Here is a 13443-nt window from a genome sequence, read left to right on the forward strand (position 1 = left end):
GATATTTGCTTTGCAGCCAGAACTACTTTTTGAGCTACTGTTATAGAAAATGAAACACCTTCTGTACAATAAGTGGTTGGTTGGTTGGTTGGTTGGTTGCATGGTCTTGGTTAGCCTGCTCTGATGTGGCCTTAGAAAAACCAACTTAAACCTACCCTGAGCATTGTCTTTCATCATGCTAATCCAGATCTCTCTCTCTCTCTCTCTCTCTCTCTCTCTCTCTCTCTCTCTCTCTCTCTCTCCCTTCCAACAGACGATATGTAAAGCCAAAGCGAAATATTCCCCGGAACTCAACAAATACAAGTAAGTATTGCGTTTAAAATGACCTGGATGACTACAAAACAGTCAATCATAAGTCAAATGAGTGACCGTTGTCTTATGTTGGTCCCAGCGAGGGGCAAATCACATTTTGTATTGAATTGTTGGTTACGGATTAAGATGAAGGGGATAATGACTACAAATGAAACGTGTATAGATAAACACGCCATGAGACTGTAGACTGACTGACTGGCACCTGGATAAAAACTAAATGGACCAATTAGGTATATGAATATGGCTTCGATTCACATTTTGTGAATTTTTCCAGTTGAAGTGATTTTCACATCATGATAAGTTAATGGTATTGTAAGAATGCAACTGGAACAAAAGATGTATACAAAATATTTTTAACATTTGACAGCACCTTTGATTATTAAATATTTTATTCTCCAAATAAAAGTTTCTTGAGACTTAAATTGCAAATCCTGTCTAAGCAGACTTCTACTTGGTATCAATACCTTTGAATTAGTGGAGAAATGTCTTCTAAATGGCAACCAATCAAATTCAAGTTCATTTGCTTTGGCTCCCTACTACTAGATAAAGAAATCACTTTTGTGAGATGCTTGCAGAGTCAGACAAGAGAAAGGGGGATAGTGATGTGCAGTCAGCTTGAGAATTCTTGACGGATACTTAGTTTGTCACAGAACAAATAAGAGCTTAGATCACGTGACTTCAGTCCTGAAAAATCCCTATATACTGGCTGAGAGTTACGGTTAAGGTAGCCATTATTTTTGTACCCTTTTCTGGCAACAAACTTGAGAATGTCCAGACCTGAAAATTATATCAAAGGACAAGATGATCAACTTGGCAAGGTAGAAAGAAGGTATACATGTTGCTTAGATGGCAGTGTTGTAGTCACGAAACCTTGAGTCTGAGGCCCTGTCCACACGAGTACATTTTTGTCGAATCCGCATAAATACTTTATCGTTTCGGCCTCGCATCCAGACAGAGCTGGCTTTTTCGAGGTGTGAAACCGGTATTTTTTGAAAATGGGTCCCAGAGTGGGAAAATCCTAAAATGCCGGATAGCCCGGAGTCGTCTGGACGGCGAAGTGGATTTTTTTCAGAAACGATGACATATAAGCCCCGCCTCTCTAACCTTTAACCTCAGCCGCCGCCGCTAGATGCATCATAATGGCGAACTACAGGCTTGTGCTCGTACTGCAGAAACAACTCGGTCTATTACGGCTGCTACAACAAAACCTTCTGTTTTTATATTACTGTGAGGAGCAACAAAACTTCTCGTGTTATGAGCTTGTTTTGTAAACAGCGCGTGACCTTTATATGCATGCTCCATGGCTTCTCTTCCGGTTTTAGTGTATTGGTGTGGCGGCGTCACAGCACCACATACAGGCCTGGCATATGTACGACAGCGTTTTGGGTTGTTTCCAGTGAATCGAAACGACACTGTTTACGGAGATTTTTTTTCAAAACGACAGCGTATTGGGTGAGGCTGCGTACTCGTGTGGATGGGGCCTGAGTCCAGTCTTGTTTCCCCAGTGTTCAAGTCCAAGTCATGAAAGGAAATTTCGAGTCAAGTCCACTATTGATGAGAGTTGAGTCTGAGGCTACGTTTACATTAGACCGTATCTGTCTCGTTTTCTTCGCGGATGCACTGTCCGTTTTTACATTAAACCGCCGGGAAACGGGAATATGCCAGCGTCCACGTATTCAATCCAGATCGTGTCAGCGCCGGTGCTGTGTAAACATTCAGAATACGCGGATACGCTGTGCTGAGCTCTAGCTGGCGTCTCATTGGACAACGTCACTGTGACCTCCACCTTCCTGATTCGCTGGCGTTGGTCATGTGACGCGACTGCTGAAAAACGGCACGGACTTCCGCCTTGTATCACCTTTCATTAAAGAGTATAAAAGTATGAAAATACTGCAAATACTGATGCAAATACTGCCCATTGTGTAGTTATGATTGTCTTTAGGCTTGCCATCCTTCCACTTGCAAGTAGTAAGTGATATGCGCTGGGATCACACACACAGCGGCTCAGTCCCGAATCATGGCTTGTGCACTTCACTCGCGCGCTGTGTGAGCTGTGCAGGGCCGGAGTGCGCACCCTCCAGAGGGCACTCGCTGTTCAGGGCGGAGTGATTTGGAGCGCAGGATGCCTGCGGAGCCGAGTGTATCCGTGTATTGGCATTGCTATGTGCACGCAAATCGTGTATTGGTGTTGCTGTGTGCACACTAATCATTTTAAAAACATTAATCTGATGATCCGCTGATACGGTCTAATGTAAACATGGGCTGAGAACAAGACTCCAATTGCACCGTTTGATGGTGGCTGTTGCTGCTTTTATGTGAAACAGTCTCTGCTACGGTGTTGGACTAATGTTACTGCTTGACTGCCCCATTTTAGTTAATAGGCTACAGATAAAAAGCTTGTTCATTGCTCAGCAAGTCCCTCTATCAACAGGGCAAATAACATGAGAGGGTTAACACTAGCTATTCATCGCTCAGCATGCCCCGCTATCAACAGAGCAATGAACATACGGAACACGTGCATTCCACCTCCCCACGAGAAGTCTGTATAAGCAAAGTGGACAATCCTAGGGGCATTCTCTCCAGGTATTTTAGCACTATTAACGCTAGTTTGTTCCTGGATGTGACGCATGAACAAGTGAATGTGCATTCTCTTGCACAAAATTAGTATAAAACTTAATGTAGATATAAATATCTTATGCAAAATTATTATGGCATGTTACAAAAAAAGGGGGGGGGGGGGAATAAATCCGTCCTCGTCTCCAATTTACGAGTCCAAATGCAGTTAATTTGAGTCCAAGTCATCAGTGCTCGTCAAGTCACGAGTCCTTAAAAATTAGGACACAAGTTGGACTTGAGTCAGAGTCCTGTATTACAAGCCTGGGACAAGATAAACGTAGCGAGGTAGAAAGAGGATATACTGTCAAAGCAGCATGTATTACATCGAGCTAAATTTCATGAGTCAAAGTGGTAACACTAATTGCTAATGTCAGCAAATGTGCAGAAACATTGTGGTAAAATTTAAGCACAACATTGGATTTGTTTTTGGTATCTTTCCTTCACAATGGTTCTATTGATGGCTGTATCATTGGCGTATACTCTGCACTGATGATGTTTTTTATGACCCGGTGTTTGCACAGGACTCCCCTGAAGTTGGTCTTCTTGTTCATCAGTGTCGTCTTCTTGGTGGTGAACATTACATGCTCTCTGATGGTGCTGACCCATAAGAACATGGATACTAGCAATATAAAACACATAGTTCTGGCTCGCGTGCTAATCAACGACAGCCTCTTCGTGCTTTGTGCCATATCACTCGCCACTTGCATCTGTAAACTAGCCAAGATGTCCTCTGCGAACGTTTATTTGGAGTCTAAGGTAAGATGGTAAGATATCGGGGGGGGGGGGAGTAAATTCTCTTTTTTTGTTTGCTTGGCTCATTCACAGAAAATGTGAAACAGTCCTTTGGTCAGGGTGCTAATTTCTTTAAAAGTAGACGGCCTTTCGATTTCATAAAATCGGTACATTTTAGTTCCCTCTGAAATTTGGTCATTGTGTTTATTTTTGTAGTGTCTATAAATAAATAAAACCCCAGGCCATTCTGTGGCTGGGAAGTTATTTAATTTGAGGATTCCCTAGCAAATAATGTGCATGAAATGGCTCGCTTCGCACAGTCAAGCAGACGGATGAAGTCCGTGTGTGCATGTGCACGCTTACCTTAGTCGTCTTCATCGTCTTCACCTTTAGGCTTTTATGGCAGCTGGCATCCAGTGTTGCATTACTGCCATCTACAGGTTTACCTTGACCGTGCACTGACGCATCATTCTGTCGCTAAACGAACAGCTGATCACACCGAGGTGCTCGCTGACCGTTATTTATTATTTTGGTCCTGCATTTCCTTTCCTTCGCAACACATCTTTTCGCGTTCCGTTACTGTAGTCGGTCTTTCCAGTTTCATTCACACATTCGCGTCTTCCATTTTTTGTCTCCTGTTTCAAATTTGTATCCCACAATCCCTTGCGCGAACGGGGAAAGCCCACCATGTAACGCATGACGTAGTATCTTGAATTGGGTCACAGTAAAGCAAGGAAAAAATAGTGGAGAATTTAGGGCCACGTGGCCCTAAATTCTTTTTTTTTTTAAATAAAATAAAATTGGAAGTCTGTGATATTGAATTCTGTAGCTTTCGGTCCACTAAACAAAAATAACTGGGTGTCAGGGAAAAGTCTTTTTATGACCTACACTTGAAAAATCTGAAAGGCAGTCTACCTTCAAGTACTAGCATGATAGAACTGTTGACTGTAGATTATATCTATAGATAACCATTATAGTGAATTCCTATGATAAAATACTACTGAATATACACACAATTATCTTCTCATCCCAAGACTTTTCAATTTTGGTGTATAAAAACATAATTTGTATACAGATCACTGAAATCATTAAAATGAAAGTTTACAAGAGAATTACAAATGCATAAACGCACACCAAACACGTTAGCTGGTTGACTAATGGTCCGAGTGCATTTGTGTGCTTCAGGGGACATCCGTGCGTCAGGCCACAGCCACTGGAGCAGCAGTTGTCCTACTCTACACATCAAGAGCATGTTATAATCTCATTGTATTGGCCGTATGCCCCAAAGACTGGGCCACTCCATTCAGCTTCGGCTGGTACAGCTTCTCCGACCAGGTACCATCACTGGCAATTTCTTTTCTTGCTGAGCAAAACCTATTTCTGTTTAGCAGACCCTCATGCAGCCTGCCTTTGGTAAAGCAGGTTCTGAAGATGAATAAAGGAACTTGAACAATAGTCAGCCAAAGGCAGCTCAGCTAAAGCAAACACAAATGCTAGCAAGGCGTGAGGATAGTTCAGACTACATGACTGATTCACGAACACTGAACTGACCAGGGAAATTTGTTCATGGTTGTATTAAGTATATTTTAAAAATAATGCTGATGGGAAAGGGTACCCAAAGCCCTTCTTGTGCTTAAGTCCTGATGGTAGGTTTGTTTTGAGAAGGAAGCAGGAGAGGGAATGGGAAATTCAATCGCATTGTGTTTTTGTTAATTTTATTTGGTGAACTCAAGAATCCCAGAAAATTGCCTATATGCGTGAGTGAAAGTGTAAATGTGTCTGTGTTTCCGCTCACATACTGTACGTGATGTTTGGCCAGGGTGCCTAATTATGGGTTGTTTTACAATCAGGGTATGCAAGCTAAAAATCACATTTAACACTTATCTTCAATATCAAAAGGCTTGACGAAATAAACTTGGTTGTTTATTGTAGCCCTGTGATAGCTCTATTTACCATGCAAAAAAAATTTGGTGATAACGTTATTTTTGGTGAATGTATGGCAATATGTCATATTTAGCAAAATTACTCGTGTCATTTAGAAAAAGTGCTTTTTTTTTTTTTTTAAACCACAGGTAGCTCCAAAAGGGATGCACTTAAATCATTCTTTATACCATAAAACAAATATTTGGTTCCATATAATTGGAAACATAGTTAAGTTTTAATGTTGAATGCCAATAAGTTTTCAGACTATTTTGATCAAATTAGTATGTAATTGTGTCAAAAAAAAGTCCTCTCCGAGACAGCTAATTTTTCAATATAAAATAACATATCTAAAATGATTATTTTCATCCTAAAATGTGGTCAAGATATTGGGACATAAATATTAGAGACGACTAACACAAAGCTTGTATTTAAAAGCACTATGGAAAGCCTTGTATTTAAAAGCACTATGGAAGCAGTGGATTCTGAATTGTCAAAAATGTCCTCTCCGAGAATCACTTCATTTGTTTCTCCCATCTTGTAGCAGATTACACAAAACTACCATACACATGTCAAAAAATTACCTGAAATCTGGGGGCGTCGTGGCTCAGGTGGATAAGGCGCCATACCATAAATCCGGGGACCCGGGTTCGATTCCGGCCCGAGGTCATTTCCCGATCCCTCTCCCGCTCATTTCCTGTCTCTACACTGTCCTATCCAATAAAGGTGAAAAAAAAAAAAAAAAGCCCCCAAAAAATCTTAAATTACCTGAAATCTGTTCTTTAACTTGTCCTTCACTTTCAAACTGGTTCTTGTACTAGTTTTTATCAATTTGAATTTTGGACCCCTGTGACGCAAACTTTGTACCCTGATTGTAAAACAACCCTTATATTAATGCTTGCCTAAATGTATTTCATCAAATTAAAAATGAAGCATTTCAAAACAGAGGGGGACAAGTGATGGATCAAGTGAATGAACTATCGACAAAGCGGTTTAGAAGTGTTGTTTTTTTCCAAATGGCAAGGCTAAAATTTGGTGTTGTCCTGATGGGTTTGGCTGAAATATTCCAGACTAGCCTGCAGTTTGTGGTTCAGACGGGAGCGGAGGTTATGATGGCCACATCATGCCTTTCTCAGAACTTTCGAGTGCCTTGAGCGATTATGCATCGCTATGGGGGGGAAGTGCCTCAACCATCTCAAATGTGACCATCCTCCATAAAAACACCTACATTCTTCACAGCATAAACAACCAGATCAATTCCTAGGTGTATACAGTACTCAAGCTAAAAGCACAGGATTTCTTGAAATGCAGTTCTACAATGTTCATAAGGTGGTGTTCAAATTTATATTTTTAAAAAAAAAGTTTCCTGAATATTTTCCTTTTCCACCAAGTTACAGAGGATCTCTTTCAGACTTTTACTGAAAATTCATGAACTAGAAGTAATGATTTATCAAGCAGATTGTGGGGTATAAAAGAGATGAAGTGTTAAAAAAAAAGGCTTAGAGAGATTATGCATGCATGCATACGATATATTGATAGTAACTGACATGTTAACATCTAAAAATGTTAACGTTTATGAAAGCCACACCTTAGAGTTGCCTTGTGTTTCTGAGAGACTGTAAAGATTCACTCTGGAGTACTTATGGTACACTAAATGCAGACAGTATGCAAAAATCCTGGGCATATTGGAAATTGGCATAAATACGCAGGTGATATTTATTGGAAATTGTGTGCACTGGTTGGTCAAGAAATTTGGACTATTTCTCAATAATCACCTCAAGCGACTTGGCAAAATGGCGCCCAATCACTTTGTCACCATTAGTGAGGAAGAATTAGAAAGGAAAAAGAAAATGCAGTTCCCAAAAGCAATAAAGATGCACTGAAGATTGGTCTAAAACTATTCAAAGGTAAGGTGGAAATGTGGTGATTTGATTTGATCAATTTCAAAACAAAGTATTTTATGTGAGTCTGCGTAGATAAGTGTGACAAGTCTGCGTAGCGCTATTACATTTGCATGCTACTTTTGAAATCGGTGTTTTTTTTAATTAACTAATTTAAATAATCACCTGTGTTTTATCCTAAAACAATTATCCGGTTCAGTGAATAATTGTTAAAATATGGGAATTGGAACACTGATTGCCTTTTCAAACAAAAGGGAAATTATATTTTAATCCTAACTTTCGTTGCGGTTTTATTTTCTTGCTTATTTTTGTAATGAATTCTACTCCTTTGCATTCAGTCTGGGGGGGGGGTTTGTTTTTTTGTTTTTTTATATATATATATATATATATATATATATATATATATATATATATATATAAATAAAAAATATGGAAGTCTTTTAATTCATTTATTTATTTAATTTATTTTTTGTGTGCGTGCACTTGCAGGCTGATGTAGAGATTGGTGGGAAGGCCTACATGGTGTTTGGGATCATCCTGTTTTTCTGGGAGTTTGTCCCCACCACCCTCCTCGTGGTGTTTTTCAGAGTTCAGCGGCCTAATCAGAACCTGGTGAGATGTCCAGCTCCTCTCATTCTGACCCTGACTGGCCCTTTATTGTGCTACCTGGTGTTTCCTCTATAATGACTCACACTCATCTGCTGCTTTTGGCTCCACAGGAGATTGAGTCACATCAGTCTTGAGTCAGTCAAGTGGAAAAATCCACTGAGAAGCACTACTGAACAGATGTTTGTGTGTATTTTCTCAGGCACCAGGTGGAATGATACACAGTCACAGTTTCAACTCCAGGGCGTATTTCTTTGATAATCCAAGGCGCTATGATAGCGATGATGACCTGTCCAGAAGCATCAGTTCCAGGGGTGAACGGGGAAGGTTTGTGTGTGCACACTGATCATAGAACACATGAAATGATAAATGAGTAACATATTCAGTTATAACTGAGGTTATTTACAAAGCAGCAGATAACCAGTACTTTTCTGTGTAGCATGTGCATGGCATGATTTTTTTTAATCCTGTTAAAAAAAAAAAAAAAGGAACTCAAGTTAGCAGGCATAAAGTTAAAATGAAACAAAACAGAATAAAAATGACTGCAGGAAAATACTTGCAATGTGTACAGTTATTCGCTAACATTTAGGTTTAAAGAATTATAGGGGTGGGGGGGTTGTATGGGTTTCTATACACGAGGGTCAGTTAAAAAGTTCTAAGACAGATGTTATTTCAAAAGGAATTTTAAAAAAGCAATACAAAGAAGGGATTCTCTGATGGAAAAATTGCTTGCAGAAGTGTTTAGACTTAAATGGAGGATATATGGAGAAATAGCTTTATTTTCATAAAGATTTTTTTCATTTGTCTTAGAACTTTTTGACTTGCCCTCGTGTGCTTATATTATATATAAATATGTTGATGTCCAAAATTATAGAAACTTTTTTATTTATACACCCCCAAATCAGAAAAAGTTGACAGCATGAAAAATAGAAATAAAAAGAAAGCAGTGATTTTCAAGATTTACTTAATTTCATTTGTTAATATACATCCATTCGTGTTTCAGGCTTGCGGCACATTCCAAAAAAAGTTGGGACATGGGCAGTTTAGGGCAGTAATGAGGTAAAACAATTACATGTGATTTTGAAATGGGTGATGACAAGTACAGTCACCTGTTATGATTTGGAACAAAATCGGTATCCAGGAAAGGCCTAGTGTTTGAGGAGCAAAGATGGGAAGAGGATCTGCAGTTTGTCAACAGATATGTGAGGAAATTATTGAAATGTTTAAGAACAAATGTTCCTCAAAAGATGGGAAGGGATTTGGATATGAAGGAATCTGGAGGAAATTTGAAGCATAAAGGGCAAGGGAGGGCGGCACGGTGGTGTAGTGGTTAGCGCTGTCGCCTCACAGCAAGAAGGTCCGGGTTCGAGCCCCGTGGCCGGCAAGGGCCTTTCTGTGCGGAGTTTGTATGTTCTCCCCGTGTCCGCGTGGGTTTCCTCCGGGTGCTCCGGTTTCCCCCACAGTCCAAAGACATGCAGGTTAGGTTAACTGGTGACTCTAAATTGACCGTAGGTGTGAGTGTGAATGGTTGTCTGTGTCAGCCCTGTGATGACCTGGCAACTTGTCCAGGGTGTACCCTGCCTTTTGCCCGTAGTCAGCTGGGATAGGCTCCAGCTTGCCTGCGACCCTGTAGAACAGGATAAAGTGGCTAGAGATGATGAGATGAGATGAGAAAGGGCAAGGGAGCAAATCTGTACAGGTACAATACAGGTCAAAGATTATTCACCCCCCCCCCCCCCCCCTTTTTTTTTTAAATTTCAGTTTCAATATGCCAACTTTTTTCCCTAATTTGGAAAAAAATATTGTAAAATTTTGAAAGTATTTAGTATGGACGAAAAGTATTTATCTATCCATCTGTGTTCTATTCAGTACTGCCACTTTTGGACTGTCTTTTCTTTCATCACGATTCTTGTTTTTAGCACTGTTAATGCACATTCACCTGCACGTGTGTGTATGTGTAGAACCCTTTAGAATTTTATATATTTCTGCATAAATATGACCTAAAACATCAGATTTTCACACAAGTCCTAAAAGTAGATAAAGAGAACCCAGTTAAACAAGTGAGACAAAAAATATTATACTTGGTTATTTATTTATTGAGGAAAATGATCCAATATTGCATATCTGTGAGTGGCAAAAGTATGTGAACCTCTAAGATTAGCAGTTAATTTGAAGGTGAAATTAGTCAGGTGTTTTCAATCAATGGAATGACAATCAGGTGTGAGTGAGCACCCTGTTTTATTTAAAGAACAGGGATCTATCAAAGTCTGATCTTCACAACACATGTTTGTGGAAGTGTATCATGGCATGAGCAAAGGAGATTTCTAAGGACCTCAGAAAAAGTGTTGTCGATGCTCATCAGGCTGGAAAAGGTTACAAAACCATCTCTAAACAGCTTGGACTCCACCAATCCACAGACAGACAGATTCTGTACAAATGGAGGAAATTCAAGACCATTGCTACCCTCCCCAGGAGTGGTCGACCAGCAAAGATCACTCCAAGAGCAAGGCATGTAATAGTCGGTGAGGTCACAAAAGACCCCAGGGTAACTTCTAAGCAACTGAAGGCTTCTCTCACATTGGCTATTGGAAAAATGTTTTGTGGGCGGATGAGACCAAAATAGAACTTTTTGGTTTAAATGAGAAGCGTTATGTTTGGAGAAAGGAAAACACTGCATTCCTGCATAAGAACCTTATCCCATCTGTGAAGCATGGTGGTGGTAGTATCATGGTTTAGGCCTGTTTTGCTGCATACCAGCGAATTCTAAAGGAAAATGTCCGGACATCTGTCCATGAACTGAATCTCAAGAGAAGGTGGGTCATGCAGCAAGACTAAAGACTACAACCCTAAGCACACAAGTTGTTCTACCAAAGAATGGTTAAAGAAGAATAAAGTTAATGTTTTGGAATGCCCAAGTCAAAGTCCTGACCTTAATCCAATGAAAATGTCGTGGAAGGACCTGAAGCGAGCAGTTCATGTGAGGAAACCCACCAACATCTCAGAGTTGAAGCTGTTCTGTACGGAGGAATGGGCTAAAATTCCTCCAAGCCGGTGTGCAGGACTGATCAACATTCTTAATTTCCCTGAGGGAACCCTCCCAAAGGGATCAATAAAGTTTTATCTAATTTATCTTTTATTTATCAGTTACTGGAAACATTTAGTTGCAGTTATTGCTGCACAAGGGGGTCACACTAGATACTGAAAGCAAAGGTTCACATACAGATCTGAGAGTGGCAAAAGTAATATTGGATCATTTTCCTCAATAAATAAATGACCAAGTATAATATTTTTGTCTCATTTGTTTAAGTGGGTTCTCTATCTACGTTTCGGACTTGTGTGAAAATCTGATGATGTTAGGTCATATTTATGCAGAAATATAGAAAATTCTAAAGGGTTCACAAACTTTAAAGCACCAGTGTGTGAGAGAGAGATGATTATTATTATTATTTAGTGGAGCTCCATAGGCAGTGTGTGGATACATAAAGAAGCCCATAGTTTTCTGATGGTTTCAGTCCTCTGTGTGCCTGCCACCATACCAGTGTTGGTAATTACCAGTCATACACACCGCCTAGTGGCCAGTGTTAGCTGGTAAAGAGATAAAACAAAAGAGGCTGGCTATGATGTAAGAAAATTCTACAACCCAGAAACAGATGGGAGCGCTGCTTTTAGGCAGTGCCTAAATCTATATATTATCGTTACTTTATTGTATAGTCAGCTTGTTCTTGGGAGGTTTTTTAAATTCTATTTTGTTGTACAGTGTGCCATATGTTTGCAAAGGTTCTCAGTCATCCAGGTCATTGTAAACTGTAGGTGCTAAAGAAGGCAACTGGACTTGTTTGAAATCCTTGAAGACATTTCACTTGTCATCTGAAAGGCTGCTTCAGTTCTGTCTGACTAGTGGGGAGTTTCAGGTATTTATCCTCTAATGGACCAAAAGTAACCCTCAGGAGAACTTGGAGCGACTATTACTGAACAGAGGAGGTGATCTGAGAGACCACTTATCAGCCACCAACCATGTAGTCCTTGGCACACTTCCCAGAAAACTGAATACACATCCACACCAAGACTCAGCTGACTCCAATGACTCCCATGATGACAGAGAGAGCCAACGATGTACAGATCATGCTAACGACCCTTTAGGCTGCTAACACTGTTTACACCCAGCCTCCAGTGACCTTAAGGCTACATCCACACGACAACGGCAACGAGATGTTATTAAAAAAAAATATCGCGTCCACATGGGCAACGGATCAGTAAAATGTCAGGTACATATGGCAACGCAACGCTTGCTGAAAACGATGCAATACACATGCCACACCTCTAGGGGCGCTGTAAGACGGTCCCTTCGGAGACACCAGAACAATAGAAGTAAGGATGCATGCACATAAACTATTATGCGCGAGACTTCATATTAGCCACAAAGTCAGAAAAATCTGTTTGTAAAATTACATTATAATGACCAAATACAATGAAAAGTATTTTTTCCAGTCTCACCTGTGAAAGGTAATCCCATGTGATCTCGTTTGGACGGCAAACCTGTTGGTACAGTTAAACGCAGCACATGAATGAGGCATCTTTATTCTCCGCTTTGACCCATCCAATATGGCGGCGAGGATGACGTATGATTCTACGCGGAAGGCGGTGTCTTTAATGGTCCGGAATAAATTGAATGCTACACGTTGATGGATTAATTTGTTCTTCTATGCCCTTTTTGAGGAATGTATTGTAGGACTTAAACCAACATCTGAAGAGGTGAGATCGCTCCTTTTTTTTTTTTTCCCTATTTTTTCTGGCGGGATTGACTCTGCCCTAAGAGCTATTCTCTCTCTCTCACTTTGCACCATTACACAATAAATATTCACAGTGAAAATATTTTGTAAGCGTGTTTCATGAACCAAGTTATAGGATTTGTTGACAACTCGCATCGAGTTCGTTACACTTCTACCTGGCGTGAAGCACGTGGTTGTGACGTCATCGTAAACAAATCCGTTCTACTCATCCAGACGACTTCGCAATGGTGCCGTTGCCAGATCTTTCCACTCTGGAACCCGTTCTCAAAAGATTTTATTTTGGGGCACCCAAAATGCCGGTGCCGTGTGGACGCCAGGCCAAAACGATAAACAATTTTATCGGATTCACCTGAGTCCGTTGCCGTGTGGACAGGGCCTAAGACCTACAGGATGGCTGAGAAGGTCAATGATCCATGTGACCTCAATGACTATCCTGAGGGTTGCTTTTGGTCCACTAGAGGATAAATACTAGGAGCTGCTCTCTAGTCAGACAGAACTGAAGAAGCCTTTTGGATGAGGGATGAAACGTCTTCAAGGATTTCAAGCAAGTCTAGTTGCCTTCTTTT

General features: G+C 40.4%; 1 protein-coding gene across 1 annotated transcript in view; it reads left to right on the forward strand.

Moving 5' to 3' along the window:
• The window catches only part of gpr137c (G protein-coupled receptor 137c), a 92272-nt gene that overhangs the window by 74543 nt on the left and 4286 nt on the right, over positions 1 to 13443 (forward strand). Inside the window, exons 2-6 of the mRNA XM_060933667.1 lie at positions 254 to 303; positions 3450 to 3684; positions 4846 to 4995; positions 7971 to 8093; positions 8290 to 8414. Coding sequence (XP_060789650.1) covers positions 254 to 303; positions 3450 to 3684; positions 4846 to 4995; positions 7971 to 8093; positions 8290 to 8414 — 683 coding nt within the window. The remainder of the gene's footprint in view (positions 1 to 253; positions 304 to 3449; positions 3685 to 4845; positions 4996 to 7970; positions 8094 to 8289; positions 8415 to 13443) is intronic.

This window comes from Neoarius graeffei, chromosome 11, assembly GCF_027579695.1.
Source record: "Neoarius graeffei isolate fNeoGra1 chromosome 11, fNeoGra1.pri, whole genome shotgun sequence".
Lineage (NCBI taxonomy): Eukaryota > Metazoa > Chordata > Actinopteri > Siluriformes > Ariidae > Neoarius > Neoarius graeffei.